The sequence below is a fragment of the Beta vulgaris genome, chromosome 4, assembly GCF_026745355.1.
Source record: "Beta vulgaris subsp. vulgaris cultivar EL10 chromosome 4, EL10.2, whole genome shotgun sequence".
In the NCBI taxonomy this organism is placed as follows: Eukaryota; Viridiplantae; Streptophyta; class Magnoliopsida; order Caryophyllales; family Amaranthaceae; genus Beta; species Beta vulgaris.
The window spans coordinates 30,366,969-30,388,513 of NC_079205.1; the positions used below are offsets into that span (position 1 = coordinate 30,366,969).

General features: G+C 34.0%; 1 protein-coding gene across 3 annotated transcripts; it reads right to left on the bottom strand.

Moving 5' to 3' along the window:
- Positions 1–1,175: 1,175 nt before the first annotated feature.
- Positions 1,176–20,880, bottom strand: LOC104884397 (uncharacterized). Of its 3 annotated transcripts, XM_048643013.2 has the most exons (6): positions 20,362–20,488; positions 18,790–18,836; positions 17,974–18,106; positions 12,771–13,015; positions 2,140–2,311; positions 1,176–1,449 (listed from the first exon to the last, which is right to left on the bottom strand). In XM_048643013.2, exons 1-6 carry the CDS (start codon positions 20,434–20,436, stop codon positions 1,294–1,296), a joined length of 828 nt encoding a protein of 275 aa, XP_048498970.1. In that variant the 5' UTR covers positions 20,437–20,488; the 3' UTR covers positions 1,176–1,293. The 3 variants fall into 3 exon arrangements, with proteins under 3 accessions (XP_048498970.1, XP_048498971.1, XP_010667339.1); XM_048643014.2 differs by lacking the exon at positions 18,790–18,836 and having other exon boundaries at positions 17,974–18,085; positions 20,362–20,880; XM_010669037.4 differs by lacking the exon at positions 18,790–18,836 and having other exon boundaries at positions 20,362–20,873.
- Between the last annotated feature and the right edge of the window lie 665 nt (positions 20,881–21,545).

The following is a 21,545-nucleotide window of genomic DNA, read 5'->3' on the forward strand; positions in this document are numbered from 1 at the left end:
ATGAGACCTCAGAATTCCCCTTTTCATGAGCCTATACACCGATACAGGACTACACATAAGTGCTGATGCAAAAGACCTTAGCGTTGTTCTCTGCTCTAATGTGACTGATCTTAATGCTTCATCATCAGTGAACTTTGATTTTCTGCCACACTTGTTTTTTTTGTTTGCATATTAATTCCATTGCCTCGTATCGCTTGTTTCTTAGCTTCTGTCCAGATTCTATAAATTGTGTTTCTATTAACCCCAAAACGTGTTGCAATTTCTTTGAATTTTCCCCTTGGTATAACTAAATTCTTGGCAACTTCTATTAAACTAGTCACTATGGGGGTCTTTTTATCTACTCCGTAATTCCGATTTCTTCCTGAGATTAATTTGTTCATTAATTTCAGCATTATTTATTTCTTCTTCATTATCAGAAGCATCAGAATCAGTAACATACCCATTGTTGTTCATCTGCTCGTCATTATCGGAATCTTCAATATTGTTCATTTGCTCTTCAATGGGGATGACTTCATCTAATGTTATGTCTTCATCAGAATCAGACTTTAAATCTTGAAGCCATGTCATACTCATCCACCTCAAACTCCATCTAAAAAGTGTTGTGCAAAAAAAAATTAACTATGAAGTGTGTGCAATGAGTGATTTAGAATTGTTTTTTGGAAGACTTTTTTTTAAAAGCTTCATCGATGTTACTGACTTACTGTTGTACACTTTATAGTGAATTTCTTTTGTAATTGTAAAGCTCTTAAATATTTGGAGAGAAGTTTGAAATTTTCATTAAATTTACACTACCGTATGTAATTTGAAGGGAGTGTTGCATGTACAATTTTGGAAGGAGTGTGAAATTAAAAGTTAAAGTTGCTTTTTCATAAATGTATTTTTTGGATTTTCTCTCTCATCAGATTTTGCAAAGTAGAAAACCCATCAATTGACCCCACAATAGTTGTCATTAAATACTATCCTTTGTTATTAATCTTTCTCATTAACTTACCCCTCTCATGACCCCACCATACCTCCTTAAGAAATGTGCCAAATAGAAACGGTGCAACTATTTCTAAACGGAGGAAGTACCAACCAAGCATATTAACCTTTGATATACTGTTTAGTTTTTTAGTTTTGTTTCCTGAGAGGAGATATACTGTTTAGTTGCATAACTGAAGAAGCTGGAGTAAGAATGGCATCGAAAATGCAAGATAACTTCATCACTCTTTAGTTGAGCTTGGCAGTTGCAACCGTCAAGCACTAAATATATCTAAGCAAAGGAGCTTATGCTCAGGCATATAGATAGAAGAACTAAGTAGGTATGAGTTGGTCTACAGTTTTCCATATGAAAATTGGATTCCGGAGATTAAATCTTGAATCATGTCCATCTTCATCAATATCTATCTGTCCAAGTGTTTGCTTAAAACTCTCAATGGCCATACGTGGAGAACCCCGAGCGATGGAAACCTATTGCATAAGAAGCTAGGTGAGATAACAGACAAAAACTTGCATAAGTATGCAAGCATTATGCTAAACTCAACAAGAAGAATGTTTATTTTCGCTATCATCAGGAAAAAAAAATGTAATTTTCATTATTGTAGTCTAATTAGTGACTTCTTTATTACAATGGATACTACATTCCCAGAGTTTCAACTATCCCTTGACATATTCGTTTGTACATGGCCCATAAATCAACAAAGTGGAACTAATTGCAAGATAATAGGTACCAGTTCCATCACTCTCAGTTTTTAGCTTTTAGTTTTAGCCAGGGAAAGAGATTTTAAGTAATATATGTTGTATAATGAACTTATAGTCATAACATGCTAATCATGTTTATTTTTAGAGCTCACAATAGAAAACTAGAAACTAAAGCTTGTTCTTTATTACATTTTGTTTTCAGTTTTTAGTTTTTCTGAAAACCAAAACTAAAAATATGAAAACAGTTCTGTTGTCAGTTTTCAAGATTGGCATGTTTAATGTAGGTATGACTATTTTAAGTGTATTATATCCCTTATATGATACGACTTTTACATTCACAAATCAAAAACTGGCCCTAATTTTTTTGGTTTCCATATTTCAGTTTTTTGTTCTGAAAACTGAGAATAGAAAACAATAACGAAAATGCCAAGTATGCAAAGAAGGAACACCAAAACTTACATAGTGTCTCTTCTTCAATTCCAAATGCCAAAATTTCCAGTGTCTCAGTTCTTCATCGTGTAATTTCACATAAATGTTGGTCCAGTTGACGTGATTAAACTCCAAGGCATCCAACCTATAACTTAGTCCACTCCCTATTGCTTTAACGAATGCTTCCTTCAGACTCCAATATCTGCCTCAATTATTTGAATCAGTACAAAACTACTAGAATTACATCTTATGGACAGTATAAGATTACATTACAGCCAAACGTACAAAACGAGTGAGGCCAGGGAGAGCAGATTTTATTACTCGAGATTAACATTTTGTTTGGATATCTATCATAAAGATAAAGGGGACGTGAGGGAAGTAGAGTGAATGGGAAGGAGAGAGATACAGTGAGCTTGTATCTCTTTTTCAAATCTTTTCAACATTAAAGGATTTGGTCTAATAGAAGGGGAGTAAAATAGCTCCTTCCGATTTCCTTTTTCCCTCTTCCCCAAGTCGCATATAAAAAGGGAAGGTGAATCCCTCACTTTTTCTTCCCTCCAAATTATCCTATCCAAATTATCCTATTATATTATAAGACATTGCTTTTCACAAAACCACATCACATGTCTCATGCACTCGACTACCAATATTGTGGCACGACACACTTGTATCTTTACAAGATAAATACATCACATGGTACTTCCTTAGCAACCTTCTTAAGAATATAGAATAGGAAAATTTTATCATAAACCAGCTACTATTAATTGAGTTTACCAAATAGGTAAGAACTATAACTTATTTTAGTTTTGCAACACCATTAATATTAGTCATTTACTCCATTAGATGCCCTAGAAAACAAATGCCCAGCTTCCTCACCAATTTATCCTCCAGCTATACCACCTCCTCCACTTACACAAAATCCTCCATTGGCAAGTCTGTTCTTGGCACTTATTAGGCTCTTTTAGGCCCCTTTTTCTCCCTTCTGTCCCCCTTTTATCCCTAATTTCTCCAATTTTCTCTAATTTCTTTAATGTCTTCTTTTAGAGTCATTCTAGTAATTTTGTAGGTTTTCAACCTACCTTTTAGGTGCTTTAGTCACTTTGCGCCTTTCACATTTTTCCATTTGTTATTACTTATTAATGCTGGACTCGTTCAAAGGTCTCCAATTGGTTGAAGCAAGGAATAGAGCAAGGAAGAAGACCACAAAATTTGAAGTGAGTGCCTGCACTTCAATGTAGAGAGAGCTTCCTCCACAACATGAATGAAAAGCTGAATGGCATATGCTTTGGTGCACCCACACAAGACCCAGGCGCACCTGCTTACAAAGAAGCGGCCAACTACTGTTGCTGAAGATCATTTGGTGTGGGGCGTCGCCACAAAAGCTTTCTCAGCACCTAAGATTTCAAATGGAACGCCCTAAGTTGTGACCTAAGTGCCTTTTTCCATACCTAGAATTCTACCCATTTTGGGGGGTTTTGTCTTGCCATGCTTATTCTCTAGAAATTGTCAAACCCTTCTTTAGATCTAGCTATTCTAGGAGAGAAAAAAGGCTTATGTTAGCATTTAGTAGAGGAATTTGTAACGAGAATTTGTGATTTCTACCATTTTGAGGTACTTAATATCACTTTAAGGCCCCATTTGGTTGGATGTAAAACATTTTCAGTGTAAAATGATTTTCATGGAAAACAATTTATAATGGAGAAGACAATTCCAAAACTAGTTTTCCATTTTTTGCTTCCATGTAAGAAAAATGATGAAACGAAAGGAAAATGAAAGGAAAAGTAAGGAGGTAGTGAGAGCAATGTACAAGAGATATAAGAAAAAGGAAGGAAAGCAGTTTTCATTTCATTTTGAAGGAAAAATGATTTTCTATCATTGGGAGAGCAATTTTACTCCTAAGAAAAATAGGTTTACACTCCTTTGCAAACCAAACAATGTAAAATTGAAAATTGAGGAAAACAATTTTCCAGGAAAATGTTTATGCCTTACCAAACGGAGCCTAAGTGCTTTTTATTTTTCAATCTCTACCTTTATTTCTCTTGCTTCTCATTTTCATCTTATAGTTGATTTTCATGCTAATTTTGTAGATCTTTCTTTCACTTATGTTAACCTTTTGTAATCTTTCTTTATTCATGTTTAATGTTAGATAAGATCCTAAGTCTCGGTACCAAATCCATGATTTGTGAGTGATATTCCATCTAAGGTTTCGGGGAAACCATTGATTTGGGGAAAGTTTGATTATGATGTGATTTGGGGGATATTCGTGGTGATTATTTGTTGCAAATGGTGTCTCAAAGCTTTATGTTTGCCTCCTCTTTAAATAAATTGTATTGATTGATTTATCATCATCTAATCATGGTCATAAATCTCTCATTCATGCTCATTTGTGAATTTTTTCATTCACCATTAATTTCCTAAAGGACTACTAAAAGATCATTCGAGAGAGTATTTCGCTAGCATATTAGGTGAATAATTTTAATTATCATTCGAAAGAGAAATAAACCTATTCAATTACTACGCCTTAACCCTCCTATGATCCTATCCCTTTCCATAATTGTATATTTCTAAATCCTATGCAAGTAGCTTAGACCATAGAGCTTCTGTTCTAAATCCTAAGTTTAAGGGTGCATTCTCTTCAACTTATTGGCCTTGAACTTATTGGACCTTATCTGAATTGAACTTATTAAACCTGAACTGAACTTATTGGAACTTATTAAACATGATTGGACCTGATTCAACTTATTGAACCTGATTGAACCTGATTGGAACTTATTGGACCTTAATGGAACTTATTGACCTTATTGAAACTTATTAGACCTTATTGACCCTGATTGAAACTTACTAGACCTTATTGGACCTGGCTGAAACATATTAGACCTTATTGGACTTGATTGAAACTTATTTGACCTTATTAGACAAAAAAATTGACCATTAATAACATAAATATTACTCCTAACGTAAATATTATCCCTCAAAATTTATTATGAAGTAATAATTATTAAAATTTGTCCTTTAAAAAAATAATAATTATTAATTATCTCTTATGATAATTAATTTAACAAAAAAAATTTACTATTTATATATTTGCATATACATAACTTTGACTACTAATATATCTAATACTCTTGTTTTGATTTTATAAAGCACTAGTGAAAAATAAAAAATTGATTAACATTTATTGTTAACAAGTTAAAATTGGCACATATGAAAAATTCTCACCCCACTTTCATTTATGTGAAGATAGTAGAATGCATTAACTCCTTATCTGATATCTCTCACTCTACATTTATATCTTTCATTGTTATTAGTAACGAAAACATGTTATCTCTAGTTATTTAAAAACGAATTGCAAAATATTGTAATTATAATGATTATTATTGTTAACCTTAATTATTTGACCATGATTATAATATTATTTAATAATAATATAATCACCTAATAGTAATATGAATGATCAAATAATAGACAATAATACAACTATACATTTTGGTACATTAATAAAAAATTCTAATAATAACATAATCAACTAATAGTAATATGAATAATAAAATAATAGACAATAATACAAATATTTAATAAAAATAATACACTAATACAAGTATAATACTATATAATCATTGTGGTACTTTAATTAAAATTCTAATAACATAATAGACAATAATACAAATGTTATTGAACATTGACTATTTGGACCTTATTAGACCTTATTGAAACTTATTGGACCTTATTAGACCTGATTGGAACTTATTACCCTTATTAGACCTTATTGCAACTTATCTGAACTTATTGGACATGAAACTTATTTTTTAAAGTTGAGGAGAACGCACCCTAAGTGTGCTATTTTAGCTTGTTTTTAATTAAAGGTGGGAACAAATTTCCTAACCGGCTAAACCTAACCCGAAAATAGTAGGTTAGGGTTGGGATTCTCAACTTACCCGTTTAATCAAGTGGGTTTAGTTAAGGTTGGCATTTCCAACCTGAAATTAACCTTGGCATTGACCCGTTTAACTCATTTACATACAAATTTCCTAAAAAATCTTGTGTTGAAATTAGTGAAAATTTAAGAAATACTAATTGTAGAAAACATTTACTAAAAATGAACTATAGTAGTATAAAACATTTACTAAAAATAAACTCTAATCATGCATATTTTAGGTGAGTTTACTGTTCAAAAATCATTAGTTTTTAAACAAAATTTAATAGTAAGAAATATGAAATATAGGTTAAATGGGTAACATGATTGAGTTTTTCAGCTCGTTTAATATATGGGTTAGGTTTGGTTTAATAAATATTCAATCCATTTATTATCAACCCGACCCGACTCAACATAATGTGTTAACCAACCATATTTTCAATTACATGGTTTAATTATCATTGGTTTAAGCTATTCTCTTCTAAAAGCTTAATTAGACTTCATTTCAACCCGACTTCCTTGTAGTTCCACCATTTACTTTAGCTACTTGTGTAGTGGTAATTACAAGTTTAGGCTTTTTAAAAACCAATTTGGTAATGCTTTTGTAGCATAGCAACGCAACTAAAAGTACTTTTTCCCTTCTCTTGTAAAATGAATGCAACAATATCATTTTTCCAACTATTCGCATGCTTCACTCGTAAGATTTTGCTAATATATAAAAAAGAATGTTAAGCATATAAAATGTTCATAGATTTATATGTATATCTATAACATATACTTCCTCCGTTCTTTATTATTGCAACATATATATGAGTTTTCACGCTTGCCAATGGAAAAGCTTACCCATTAATATAAATAAGTATATAAAGTTAATATTTTAGAGGTATATATCAAGACGAATCTAAAAAGTCATGACTATTTATTCTTACATAAAAATCGTAATAGATGGTGAAAGGATAGTGTAAAAACTAATATGTCGTAATAGAAAAAGAACGGAAGAAGTAACTTTTATTTAGACTACTTACTAATTAGATACATTTGTGGTCAAATTTGTACAACGACAATTGTGCTAGTCGCATTTAGTTTGGGACAAAGGAAGTACCAAACTAATAACATTGTTAGAGAAAGTTGCATTACGTTTCACATGTGCTTCATTTTGAAATTACTTCATTGGTTTTATTGCTTTGTTTATTGAGTGTTGGCATTGTTAACCATTTCCTTAGCTTTTGTGCATTTCATGAGTAGAAGATCTCACGTGGCACCAGTATTCCCTTCAAACCTCAAGATCAACTGCACATTAAAGTATTCCCTTCAAACCTCAAGATCAACTGCACATTAAAACAAGTTGGAACACTCTTTGAACATGATCATTTAGGTTTTGCAACATAGCAAGTAAAGCTAGTTCGAAAATTGGGAGCAAGACAAACATTTTTTTTTTGAATTTCGGTGGTCTCAAGATTTATGCTTTTTAAGGTGGAAACAGTCTTCCCACCACGATTATCAACTTCACCATGCATCCTTCATACACTAGTTTGGTGAATGGGACAATTTAGTGGAGGTTTGAGTGAAGATTCACTTGATCACCTTAATCAATTTTTCTTGAGATATACTCTATGATCACAACAAATGAGATTTCACCAAATTACATAAGGTTGCGTTTGTTTCGTTCTTTACCCAAAGGGAAGGCAAAGAATCATACCAAATTACATAAGAGTTTACCATCAAACTCTCTCATAATTTCGTCATGGGTTTTCTTAAGAATTATTTCGGGAGTACAAAATGGCGGATATAAAAAAGAAACATGGCTTTACTTAAACAAGAAAGTGATGAAACACTTGGGAAGGCATGGGAAAGATTAAAGGAGTTGGTATGCTCATGCGATCATCATGAGTATAACCAAAATCTTCTTCAAATTCCTCCAAACTGACTTGGAACCTATCTCTAAGGCCAATCTAGATGCAGAAATCAGTGGTAACTTTCTATGTTTTCTCTAGCTTAAGAAGAGTCCAAAATGAAAGAGCCCGACAAAAATGTTCATGGGAAGGAAGGAGAAAGGATCCTCGATTCAATAGAAATGAGAGGTTCGAAGGGGATCACATAAATCAAGTTCAAGCCATTGTGGCCTGTGGGAATGATCGAAGGTGATCACAAATTTTATTAGTGAGAGCATCCACTCCATCTTTCGTTAATTAAAGTTCTTATGATATTTGTGGTGATAGGAATCTTAGAAACTTCCTTTTGTGGATGCTCAAAGTCTGAGCATGTCGTCACTTTAAACACGAGAGCCAAGGGTTTCAAGTAGGGGTGCTTATCGAGCGAGCCGAGCCCGAATAGTACTGGGCTAGACTCGAGCTCGTTTAACTTTTCATGGGCTCGGCTCGGCTCGGCTCGTGAGCTCGCGGAGCTTGGGGGAGCCGAGCTCGGCTCGAGCTCATGATTAGAATTTGCGGTTCGAGCTCGGCTCGTGAGCTCGTTTAGGCTCGACTAATGAGTTTGGCTCGGCTCGAAGTAGGTGGGCTTGTTCACTCACCCATCATATGCTTTTATAACTTGATTTCCTTCTTAGCATTGCTAAGATTTGAAAGTAGGACTCCATGGCTTGTTAAAGAAAAACAAACTCACTAACCCCATGCTTTATAACTTGGTTTCCCTCTTAGTATTGCTAAGATTTCAATGTGGGACTCCATGTTTTGTTTAAGATAAACAAACTCATTCTACATATGCTTTTATAACTTGGAATCCCTCCTAACATTGTTAAAATTTCAATGTGGAACTCCATGTTTTGCTAAGGAAAAAATTATCAAATATTTTACGTATTAAATAATCAAATATTTAAAAATATACTTCATTCCCTCTATGAAGAAAATAAAGTATAGTTTTTGTTTTCCAACCAAGGAGATACAAAATTAAACTTTAAGTTGAAGTAAGGAGTAATAGCTATTTATAAAGAAAATAAGGTTAATCCTTGTTTTCCTAACCAATGTGGGACTTTAGTGCCTATTGGAGTAGAGGTGAAGTTAGATCACAAATTAAAATATATAATGTGTAATCTAAATTAAAATATAAATTTGTATTAAATTTTTTTAATGTAAAATATTTTTTTAATATAATTTTTTTTTTAGTATAAAATAATAATCGAGCTGTTCACGAGCTTTACGAGCCGAGCTTCAACGAGCCGAGCTTTGACCGAGTCGAGCCCGAGCTGCTCGCAAGCTTGTCAGGCTCATTATCACCCCTAGTTTCAAGGTCAAGAAGAGCTTAAACGCAACACTCGACCACGGAGGTGGAGACAACCTAAACAAGGATTTGATCAGCTAACATGCTCAGAGTTTAAGCCTCCGCAATAGGAAGTGTCATGATTCGTTCTACCACAAAAATATCACAAGAAAAGGCATTAACGAAATCGAGTGGATGCTATAAAAATTATTGAATGCTTCATATCAAGCAAGTCCATCTTGACTAAAATTTGATATATGGAATTTGTTTCGAACTTCTCATTTTTCTAGGTTAAGGATCTCTTCTGCTTTCTTTCTATAAAAAATTATTGACCATCCCTTCAATTTTAGACTCTAGTTGAGTTAAAGGAAACTTAGAGAGTTGACCACTAGCTTCAGCATCTAATTTGGCCCAAAAGATAGGATATAAATCATCATATAAGAACATCATAAGAAGATTTTGGTCATATGCATAATTAGGGCACGATCAATCCAACTCCTTAAATTTTCGCATGCCTCCCCAAGAGTTTAATTACTTTCTTGTTCCAATGAAGCCATCTTTTTCTTATGTCCGCCATCTTCCACTCTAAGAAGTATTTTCTAAGAAAAGCCATGGTGACTTATCTCATGTTGTAACAGAGTTGGCTACAAAGTACATACTCACAAGCTAATTTTTTCCCCATGCGAGGGAACAATTAAACAAATGCAACCTTATATAATTTGGAGAGTTCTCCTTTGTTCTTATCACAAAGCACATCTCAACGAATCGATTTAGATGATCATCTAAACCCCCACTAGATTGTTTCGCTTTAACTACCTTATTGTATTAAGGATGGATGTTGAAGTTGGTAGTGGTGGCAAAAAGACGGATCCTACCATGAAAAATAATTCCTAGGGATAACAAAATTCAGGAAACAATTGAGGGCCTTGCTCACCCATTATTGAACTAGCTTCACTTGTTTCAGGTACAATCTCACTAATCAAAATCCAAAGGACCATGTTCAAAGAGCTTTCGAACTTATCTCGATGTGCGATTGATTTCAAGGTCAAAGGGTATAGCGTGGAAGCTTGAGATTCCCGGCTCATTAAACACAATGTAGCTAAGGAAAGGATTAAAAACGACAACACCCAATAGACAAAGCAAAAATGAAAGCAATAATAGTCAATGAAGCAACTTCAAACTTACAACAGACTTCAAACAAGGCGTAACAACTCTAATAATGGTGCCAAATTTAGCCTAACACATTAGCTACTAGCTTCAACACTACCACCAGCAAGACCAAAACCTAAACCCCATACTTTCTAACCCTTCTCTCTATCTCTCATTGCCCCATCATTGTAACAACCACATCACCATCACCACCACCACTATCCCCCACAACATCCCTCTTTTATATCCCCTCATCTACAAACCTCAAAAGACTAGTCCTCGTGAACACCTGTAACACTGTCCACTGCTAATCACACTATTATCAACACCCACACCGATAATAATGATAAGACAACAGAGATCCAAAGGAGAGTATTAGAGAGTAACAAAAGGGTGAAGGGTTAGTGGTGAAGTGATCCAGGATTTGGGTAAGGGTAGGGAGATGAAGATTTCTTGAGCCATTTAACTGACACGTGGTTCGTACTAGGTAGTAGTTTTGAAAAATGAAAATCTTATTAGGTAGTTGTTTGCAAAAGTCAGCATATACTATGTAATTTTGGACAAATTATTCTACAGAGTGTTCGATTCAAAAACTTGTAATGAAATGATATGAGAATGAAAAGCTCATGGGTCTGGATTTGGAATCCATTACCTTTTGACAATAAATTTAGAAACCCATTACTTAAAGAGGGCAAGGTATGGGATCCCAATTCAATGGGGTGGTGAATATGCATTTTCGAAAGGTTTAGAGAAGATGAGAAACGTATAAGTATGAGGTTCCACACCCACAATACGACAACCAAACATATTTTCTAAATCTCATCCCACATCTATTCCATTCCTTTCTTACAATTATAACCAAACAGCCCCTAAAAGTAATGATAGACATAGAGTGGTAAAGACTTGATGCACAAATTCTTGTATAAAAGGATTTTAACCCCAAAATCAATACAATGATAAAATTGATGCTTGTTAGGTAAAAAAATAAGTCAGCACCTTTGACGATTTCGATAAAGTTTATGGTAATCACAAATTTTGTTATCTCCGCCTATTTTTTATTTTTTCAAAATCAGACCTACTTTGCAATTGTATTTCCTCTATTTCTTTTTTGTTGACACTTATTTTGTATTTGGTAACATTTCTCTCCTTTATAACAATTTTTTGTGTTTAATTTAGAAAATTACATACATGATCTACCTATTTTTGTTTTTGTCTCCTCTCTCTAATTTGCGTGCCAGAACGAAACGTGTCAACTAAAAGACAAAAGGAAGTACAATTTAAGTTTTTTTCCCATTTGTTTATTAATATTATATGCCTAACCTCCCACACATGCAACAGATTCAAAAGCCAATGACAAAATTAATGGTTGGTGAGTTGTCATAGCCAACACCCATAATGATGACTTCACTTAAAGTCTCAATATATTATCACGTTTTGATATCTGCACCTCTTTTATTTACTACACCTAATTCGTAAAATTTTAGTTAATTTTCTCCCATTTCTTCATTAATATGACTAACATCTCGCATATTAAACAAATTCAAAAGCCAATTACTGAAATTTAATTCCAGCACAACCTTTGCCATATAGACAAGGCCTTTTTTACAACTCATTTGATTTCACGTGCCAATGGACTGCACTGAAGATCAAGTATGTGTATTCTACAACAGGTGCATCGAATGAAGCATAACATAAATTACCTTCCTTAAGATTCCAAAGCAATGCATCTTTATAAGCATCAATGCTTTTCATCACGCCTATTCATTAACCCTCAGTGCCCATCTTGCGATATAATACCAAATAGCGAAGCTCTAAGTCTTTTTACTAAGAGCTCTAAGTCCATTTTAATACCACAAACAACTCATCTTAATATAACCATAAGGTTTTAGCTAATTTTGGTGCCACATTTCTTTACTATTATACTGACTCTTCCTATATGTGAAACACTATGATAATTGAAATAAAGGACTTGATATAGTTCAATAAGTTGTTACCATATACTTCCTCCGTTTATTTTTTATTGCAATGTTTCCCTTATTTGGAAGTTTCCCATTTAATTGCAACATTTCCTAATTTGGTAATATATTCTCTCTATCTCTCTCCTATCATATAGGTCCTACTTTTATCTATCTCTATCTCTCTCTCTCTCTCTTCACATGAGTTTCTTACTAAATGTGCCAATGGGGTATTGTTGCAATTATTAGAAAACGGAGGAAGTACATGCATTAATGAAGCATACTCAATTGTGATCCCAGATACAGATGTTCCAATTATGAGAATCCAAGCATTACTTCTATGAAACACTAATGATATTCAGCCTACACTCAACTCTTCCCTTTTGAAAGAACCTCGCCAAAGAGAGAATCAGAACAAACATAAATACCTGTAAAGTCTTTCCAGCATATCATCACAAGTACCAGCACTATTTATCTTGTCCCACTCCATACTTGAGAAATATGATGAGAAACTGTTGATGAATTGTTGGGTAGTCTCCTTCACAGGAATTTCATGGAACACTATATCCAAGCCCGCAAGACAGAATGGTTCAGATGCAATAGCCACAAAATTACCATGATGGCTGACACTGAAGTTGAAATTTCGAAATTTTGGTCGCATTCTGTCGAAGTGCTGTAAAATCACAACTAAATTAAGAACATAGAATTTGTACACGAGGGCATAAGAGAAAAATAATGAAAGAGCTACTGCCTATACAGCTAGAATATGCTTTGCACTGGTACATTAAATTTGATTTTTTTAAGAAATTCAAGAAGAATACCATCTTTCCTAAGACCTTTTAAAGTCGCACCTATAAACAAGGTGAACAGTTTGCAAATCTACTGTGAATTAGAATCCATAGTCTTGCCATAAAACACCTAAGTGATATGCCGTCATTTCTCACCTCAATATAAGAAATGTGGAAAAACTTCAGCCTCGAAAATTGTGAGCTCATACTAGACACGTATTAAAAATTGGACAGCTTAGTGTTCAATTAGTATGAGCAAAAGCAACATCAGATTTGCGACAGTTGCATTTTGAATTTCAAGCAGAATCATATAAGTAGAAGCTTTCCCTTGATATAAACACCATGATATTGGGCAAGAAAGAAATAAACTTGCACAGTATGAAAATTTTCTAACAAATCTTCCTTATTCAACCAAAACATTCTTCATTGTTATCGATACCTACACAAAACCATGGAACAGAAATAGAAATTCACTCTTGTACAGTGATGTGTTCAAACAAAACCATCATAATATCATATATACTAGATGGTTGACTCATTTGGTTAGCAAGAAAAGGTTCTTGATAAGAGCTATCTAGAAGATATTGGATCTCTAGATTATCTTTTTGCTTCTTCCCTTAAAGAAGTAAAACTTGTTCACGAAATTTTGCTTGACATTTTCTTTTTTTCCAGAATCCAGCAGCAAAGAATATTATAAGGCTGCTAACAAGTACACAACTGGTTTTGATGGTATCAAAGTTTCCTTCCAGCTTAGAGGTCCTGGTTCAATTCTAGGGTCCTACACTTCCAGGTTTGTGGAAAGGGGGTAAAAATAGGCTTCGTCCTCACTCAGATGAAAAAATTCAATGTCAAACACCTACAGGGAACGGTTATCATTACAGGTGGTTCTAGGCGGTTAGGAAACAGTTGAGTATCCAACTGTTCCTCACTGTTCAATGAAACAGCCAAAAGAATATTTGCTACGCTATGATGTGTTCTTGTCTAATAAACAGGTTGTTCCAAGACGTGAAGCTAAGATGCCATCTCGAAGTTGTTCGAGGAAAGACAAAGTTCTCATTGTTGATTCAAATGAAAGCTTCAAGAATGGAAGTGCATGAAGGTAGTTTAGAATTATTCAAATGATTCATCTTAGGTCTTCAACTCTTCATGTAATATTTGCATATGATATTTCTAGTAAAATTGTTAGTAATTATTCTTAAAGTGTGAAATAGTAGAGTTTTGAATATAGAATCAGTTGTTAATATTCTGAACACTATTAAGTAGGGTAACAGGTTAGGGTACCAGTTACTCTAACCAGGTGATTGAGCCGGCTGTTTTAGAAAATATATTCGGAAAAATATTTTCTCAAATACTTCCCATAAGAAATGTTTACTAGCCTTTAGAATCATTATTCAGTATTTACTCTCTCTTTTTTCTCTCTAAAACCCTAGCCTCCTCTACCCCTTCTTCGTCAGTTAGGGGCTGCCATGGATGATTTCATCCATGGTATGCCCCTTTTCCGCTTTTATTTTCAGTTTTTATTTCATTTTCTTGTTTTGTTGAATAAATTAGTATCTCTTTATGAGATTTCTTCAAACCCTGTTATGGAGATCTCTTTCTCTCCTATGGGAGTTGTGAGTGTAGTTTTTTTGTTTTTAGGTATGAGAAATTGTTTTTATTGGTTGAAGTTCGAGACTCAACATGAAGGTATTGGAATTTCGGATGCGGTTAACATGGTTCGATCAAGAATGCTCTTCTCAAACTATGTCAGAATGATAGACTTCCTCATCAATAGCTGTTTGATTCAGCAAATACAAGGGGGTTGCGCTGTATTGCTCGATTTGGTTCATTATAGTTTCTTCGAAGACGAATTTGATTTAATCTTGTTTAATTGTATCTTGTTTTTCTTTAATATCTATTGTAGATGCCGTTTGGCCTTCAATTAATGAAATTTCTCTTTCAAAAAAAAAATTATTCAGTATTTACTTGCCTTAAAGCATGTGTATATCTTGGATAATATCTTTCCTCCAAGAAAGATATTGTTTAAGATATACTCTACATAACTTAGGATTATCATATATTTGATATTATGAGTTAGGGCATGCTTAAGGGTTAGACCTTTGTCTATAAATATTGAATAAGATTCTCCTTCACCTTTGATTCTCTCCCGGATTTTATTGAGTATTTTCGAGAGTCTTCACATAGAGAACAGCTAAAATAGTTTCCTTAAATAGGTATGCATCTCATATAGCTTCATATTACTATTTGCTTGCTTTGTAAGAAAGCGTGAGTTAAGATAAACTGATTGTATTGAAACTCTAACATAGGAGTTAGAGATTGGGTTGCGTTTCTGAGTTCATTCGCGAATGCTTGTGAGTTCAAGTGTGAAATAACACACTAAAGTTAGTGTGGGGTGTGTTGTTTCCCTGGAGGACGTAGGCCCTTGTTTGGCTGAACCTCGTTAAATTTGGTGTGTTCATTGTTACTTTCAAGTTCACGTGTTTCCGCTGTCAGGAACCAACCTAACTGGTTCCCCCCTTAGATAGAAACAATTTGAATTTGTCACCGGATCGGTTAAGTACTCAATTCACCCTCACCCCTCTTGAGTACATTGCAAACCTTCAAGGTTCGACTCGGATTTCGTGTCGGCAACGATGTCGTGTCGTGTCGACACCGGTACGGTAGGGTGGCTGGCCGAGTCCGAGCTTCCCATGAAAAGGGTAATGTTAGTTGAAGGAACATCATCACTACAATGGACTAAATGGCTCATAGAGTAGCCATAGCACCAGATTGAGCTTTTCTACAAGTGTTGTTATAAGGAAGAATACGCCATATGTTAACAACTTTCCCAACACATCTAGAAGTATATGCAATCATTTTACAATATCAAGATCAGTAGTTTGTCCTTTACAACAAAGAGCTCAGCGCTACTTCAACTCTCTATTCTCTATTACCTTACATTACCCATGTCTAACACATACTTGACACCAAGAATAGATATATATACTACAGTATGATATTTGAAAATTAGTAGGAAATCATCAAAAAGATTGTTACATTTGAGATGCATGCTTCTAATAATCTAATGTGTTTGACACTGATAAAGGGTCCATCACACAGCTCTAAACCAAACTTATTCAAGAGCCTAGTAGAAAACCCTAGATATTAAACACCAAAATTGTCGCATCCTGCTTCTTCTACTTGTTGAGCTTTAGGGAAGCTCCCAATATGGTGTCACACATATTTACTTACACTATGAATTTTTAACTAGAACTCTAAATTAGTTTGGTTATTTCTTCTTGTTTCCTAAATGGAATTGCATTAGTTTTGGTCGTTTATTTTCTAATCCTACTTAGTTTAGGAAAGTTTGTTATAAAGATTTAGGGACTTGTCCTAACCTCAACGGGATTAATTCACCATCCATATATGCTTAGGGCTGTACGATTAATTCATGTTTATGAGCAACATAAATTGTTTTTTTGTGCAACAAATAACTATATCTCTATTATATAAGCCAAGGGAGGAGGTGTGGTGTCCTCTTTTGAAGTGACTAAAATACCCTTAATGATCTAATTAATGAAATGAAAAAAATTACAAAAGCAAATCATTTAAAAATTTTCATTCCAACTTGCCATTTAAAACAAGTTTAAAATGGTATATGCATCAAATACTTCAATCAAAAATTAAATGGACAAAATATTTATACCTTATAAAAAAAGATGGCATACATAACGTGCACATGAAAAGTCTGAACATGCACTACCTTTGATACTCTTTAATTCAGTTAAACCAACTCATTATTTTTGTTCTTTTTGTTCAATATTCATTCACAAAAAATTAATGTTAACAATCACTCACAACCTTTTTATTTTTTTACATTAGCGAATTAATATATCTAAATTCATCTAAGTGTTGAACTTTTCACATTTAAGTTTAATCATAAATAAAGTACGAATGGAGTATCTAATAGAATAACAAATTTTGAAATTAACGCACGCATCGCGTGCATATGAAGGCTAGTATTTAGAGGTGAAAGCAACCACTTTAGTTTAGGAGCCTATAGCTAATCATCTGTTCAATTAGATAAACCCTTAGTTTTAGGAGTAAGAGCTAATCTTTATGCCTATCTAAACACTTTGAAGGCTTGGAGCTAATATTTGTCTTAAGATTCATCGTTTAAGTAACATTAAAGTTACCTATGCTTACAAATTGTCAGAAAAGTGCACTTCTCCACCTAGTTTAATTCATGAATTCAATATACAGGTGACTTTATTAGAAAAGATGCATATCAAAAAGGAGGGCAAGAGAGAGGTTAAAGAGGAGGACAAGAGAGGAAAGGCGGGAAACAGAAATGATAGTATTGTTCTTTCTTTTAATCTATAGTTTTCTTAATATTTAGATAACTAATTTGACAAAGATTACAAAGTTTTAGTTGCCAAGTCTAGAACATTAACTATGGTTTGCTACCACTTCTTTTGGATGCCAAAAAGAGTTTGTGTAAGCATTGGACTACTCTCCTCTGTTTACTTTAATTTCATTACTCTAAGATTTAAAGGGGGGGGGGGGGGGGGGATATATTTGCCACAAGTGTGTTTGGAGAGGTATTATAAGCAATATATCTACATTTTGACTAAAGAAGCAAACTTGAAGAACCCCTCGCCATATTCATGGGTGATTCAGCAACAAAACAAAGCAATAACTCTCACAAAGGCAAGATTAGGGAGCGGAAGACGAAGATCCAATCACGATAATATTCTACATCTAATTTGTCAAAGAAAATAATAAAAAGCTGCCTCTACAATATATTAATAAAATATGTATCTAATTCAGACTAAATAAAGAAAATGGGGAAAAAGAGCACTACCACATAGGGCTTGCCTTCAACAGTTGACCTGATAATTATCTCATCAAATGGAATTTCCAACACTTCATGTATTATAGCATACTGAAGCAGCCTGCTCACCAATGCCCGTTTCCTGTCTTCCATTTTCACATATCTATCATTTTCAAACTTGATTAATTAATAATTGTCTTGTGTGTTTAGAATAAAACAAACAATTATGATTGATTAATTGTACTTAAGTAAAAAGTTTACAACAAAAAAAGGAAATTATACATGGTGGCCTCCTACTTTGTGTTTTTCTATTTGGTGGCAGTCATAAAACAAATTATATCAATAGACCTCCTACTTTGGCTAATTATAATTAGTGGCCTTAATCCACTTAAAATCTAACTAATCCATCATTTAACATAATTTACTAACTTACCCCTTAGTAGATTATAATTTTAAGGGATAAACCCCTCCCATTCTCCATTAAAACTCACGCCTCCCTTTCCTCTCATGAATTCCCCACAAGAGGAAACAGGTTTGAAGGACATGAGATGCTAAGGTGTGTTTATAAAGCAATCTTATTGTTAGCTTTGTTGGCAGCATGAGAACTTGCCTTACGACCCATACGCATATACATGTGGTTCATCAAAGAAAACAGGGGAGATTTGAGTTGCAGCTGCCATGGCAGATTTTGGATTGGATAAAAAACAATCATAGAAAACAGGGGAGTTTTGAGGATGAATTAAATCGGGTTGGTCTTAGATTTCGTCAAAATAATGAAACGAAGGTCATCTGAAAGAAGAAAAAACTGAGAGAAATTGAGACAGTAAATAGACAATAATACTCAACTTGGGAAGATGTGAAATAGAATGAGCAGTTATATTTTTTTCCTTTTTCTGGAAAATTAAAAACCGGCAATTTGTTAGGAAGAATTATTATTGATGATATAAATGAGTAGATATTCACAAATCACACACACACAAGAACACATAGAATAAAAGGCTATTTTCTCTCTCTTCAAAAAGAGATGATCATAAATTCAAAACTCACAAGGGATGGGTTTTTTTCGAGGGGAAGAGGGATGGGGTTTTTAAATTAGAGTAATTAACTTAGGTCTAGGGGGGTTAGGTTAGTAAACTTACTTTAAATGATAGGTTAGCTATGTTTTAAATAGATTAAGGCCACTAAGGATCCGTTCTGTTCAACTTATTTTAACTTATATAAGATCTTATAAGATCATATAAGATAAGATAAGATGTTCTGTTAACTTATCTTCACCCATTTCAGAAAAAAATAAGATAAGATAAGATAAGATTTTATAAGATTTTATAAGATAAGAGAAAATAAGTTGAACGAAACAGACTCTAATTATAATTAGTCAAAGTAGGAGGCTACTTAGTATAAAAAAAATTGGCCTGTCATCAGGTAGAAAAACTCAAATTAGGAGCCACCATTTAGAATTTTCATATAACAAACAAAATAATCTACAAGGTATAAGCAAATTCCAAAAAATTTATCATACACATGGGGCTGGGTATAACGTGAGCATGATACACCCAAGGCTATTCTTTTGCTCATTTCTCATTTGAAATCATCCAAATGAGCAAAGTATACTAAAAAATAAGAGTTTAAATGAGCAAAAATTAGTGTTGGGTGTATGATAATGAACTCAACAAATTCGCTCAAAAACTTAATAATTGTGCTTTTTATAGAAATGATCGCCTTATGTGTTTTTATTGAAGCAAATAAATATGCTTGATTAATTTTACTTCAAGTTAAAAAAAAAAAAAAGGAAATACAACCCACGATATAACAAACAAAATAATCAACAGGGTATAAGCAAATTCGCTCAACAACTTAAAAAGTTGCATTGTGTCTTTAAATTAAAGCAAATAACTATGACTAATTAAAAAATTTACTTCAAGTAAAAAAAAAGTTTACAAAAGAAAAAGAAAGAAACACAACCCTATGCTCCATTTGGTAGGGTGTAAAACGTTTTCTAGAAAATTGTTTTTCTCTATTTTCAATTTTACATTGTTTGGTTGGCAAAAGAGTGTAGACCATTTTTCCTCGGAGTAAAATTACTCTCACAACGATGAAAACCATTTTCCCTTCAAAATGCAAGGAAAATTGTTTTCCTTATATCTCTTGTACATTCTTCTCACTACCTTAATACTTTCCCTTTCATTTCATAATTTTTCTTACATGAAACCAAACAATGGAAAACTAATTTTGGAATTTTATTTTACATTGTAAATTGTTTTCCAAGAAAATCATTTTACACTGTAAATATTTTACGCCCTGGCAAACGAACCATAATACAAATTTAATAACAGGGTTAAGCAAATTCGTTAAGAAATTAAAGATACAGATTAAGTTGAGCAAATAGAAATGCAAATGATAGTTGTGTTTACATCGTACCTCGTAATGAACGATTGTTGGTGTTGGGGAAGAACTGAGACTGCAGAGCAGAATTGTGCGGGTGAAGGGTTCCATTCTGATATGTCAACAATCCATCTTTGTACCCCACTCTCCATCGCGTAAGGCGTAATTGTATTAGCTGATTTAGCTCATTCTCAGTTAGTTTGAGTCTGACAGCAATTTCATCGAAAGTTCGAAACATTTCAACAAATTTCGTATTCTACTCGATTACTCGTTTCGCTCTCATAGGTTCGATTTTCTTTACTAGAAAAGACTAGGTTTTGGACGGCTTTGCTAAACAATACCCTAGAATATCCTAGTAACGCCCTAAATACGGTATATTTATACCGTATTTATATATTTATATTTCCTTTTCTCTCCTCTCCTTACTCATTCCCTAATTTTTTTCAGATTTTCTACCCTTCTTCATTCACTTTCCCTCCCATCTTCTCCCACTCACCACTAGACACCGGTGCCGCCGCACAACCACTGCCGGAACACCACTGCACCGCCGCGCTACTACCCCAACACACCACCACCGCATACCCCCACCATCACCCCCTCTCTCTGCTTTTTTTTCAATTTACAGTGAATTTCTTTAAAAAAAATTAAGGGAGGCGTCCACCATGGACGCCCCACCACCGGTGGAGGCGCCAATAGTGGACGCCTTCCTTTTTAAAATTTTTTTTTTTGAAAAAACAGGAGGGAAGAAAGGGGTGGTGGTGTCGTGGTGGTGTGCCGCCTAAGTCACTGCCACCGCAAAGCCGGAGTTCTCCTCGCCGGAATCCTTATCGCAGGAATTGTTATCGCCGGAGTTCTCCTCGCCGGAAATCTTGATTAAAAATCCTTAAGGGAGGGTGAAAAGAGTGAAAGAGTGGGAGAGTGGTGGTGAGAGTGAAGGAGAGTGAGAGTGGGAGAGTGGAAGAGTGAAAGTATTATAATATACAAATGCATATATATGTATTTATACAGGGCGTTAGTAGCATATTTAATACTCATATATCTTCTAAGACTTCTTTAAATATTACATTAACAGTGGTATTAGATATCCCATGTTCTTTCTCATAAATTAGTACCGTTAAGCACTTTATACTCGTGACTCTAGAAATGGCTACATAAAATTGTCTATGACTAAGAATTGATCTCGGGAGATACAAACCCACCATGTGATATGGATTGTCCTA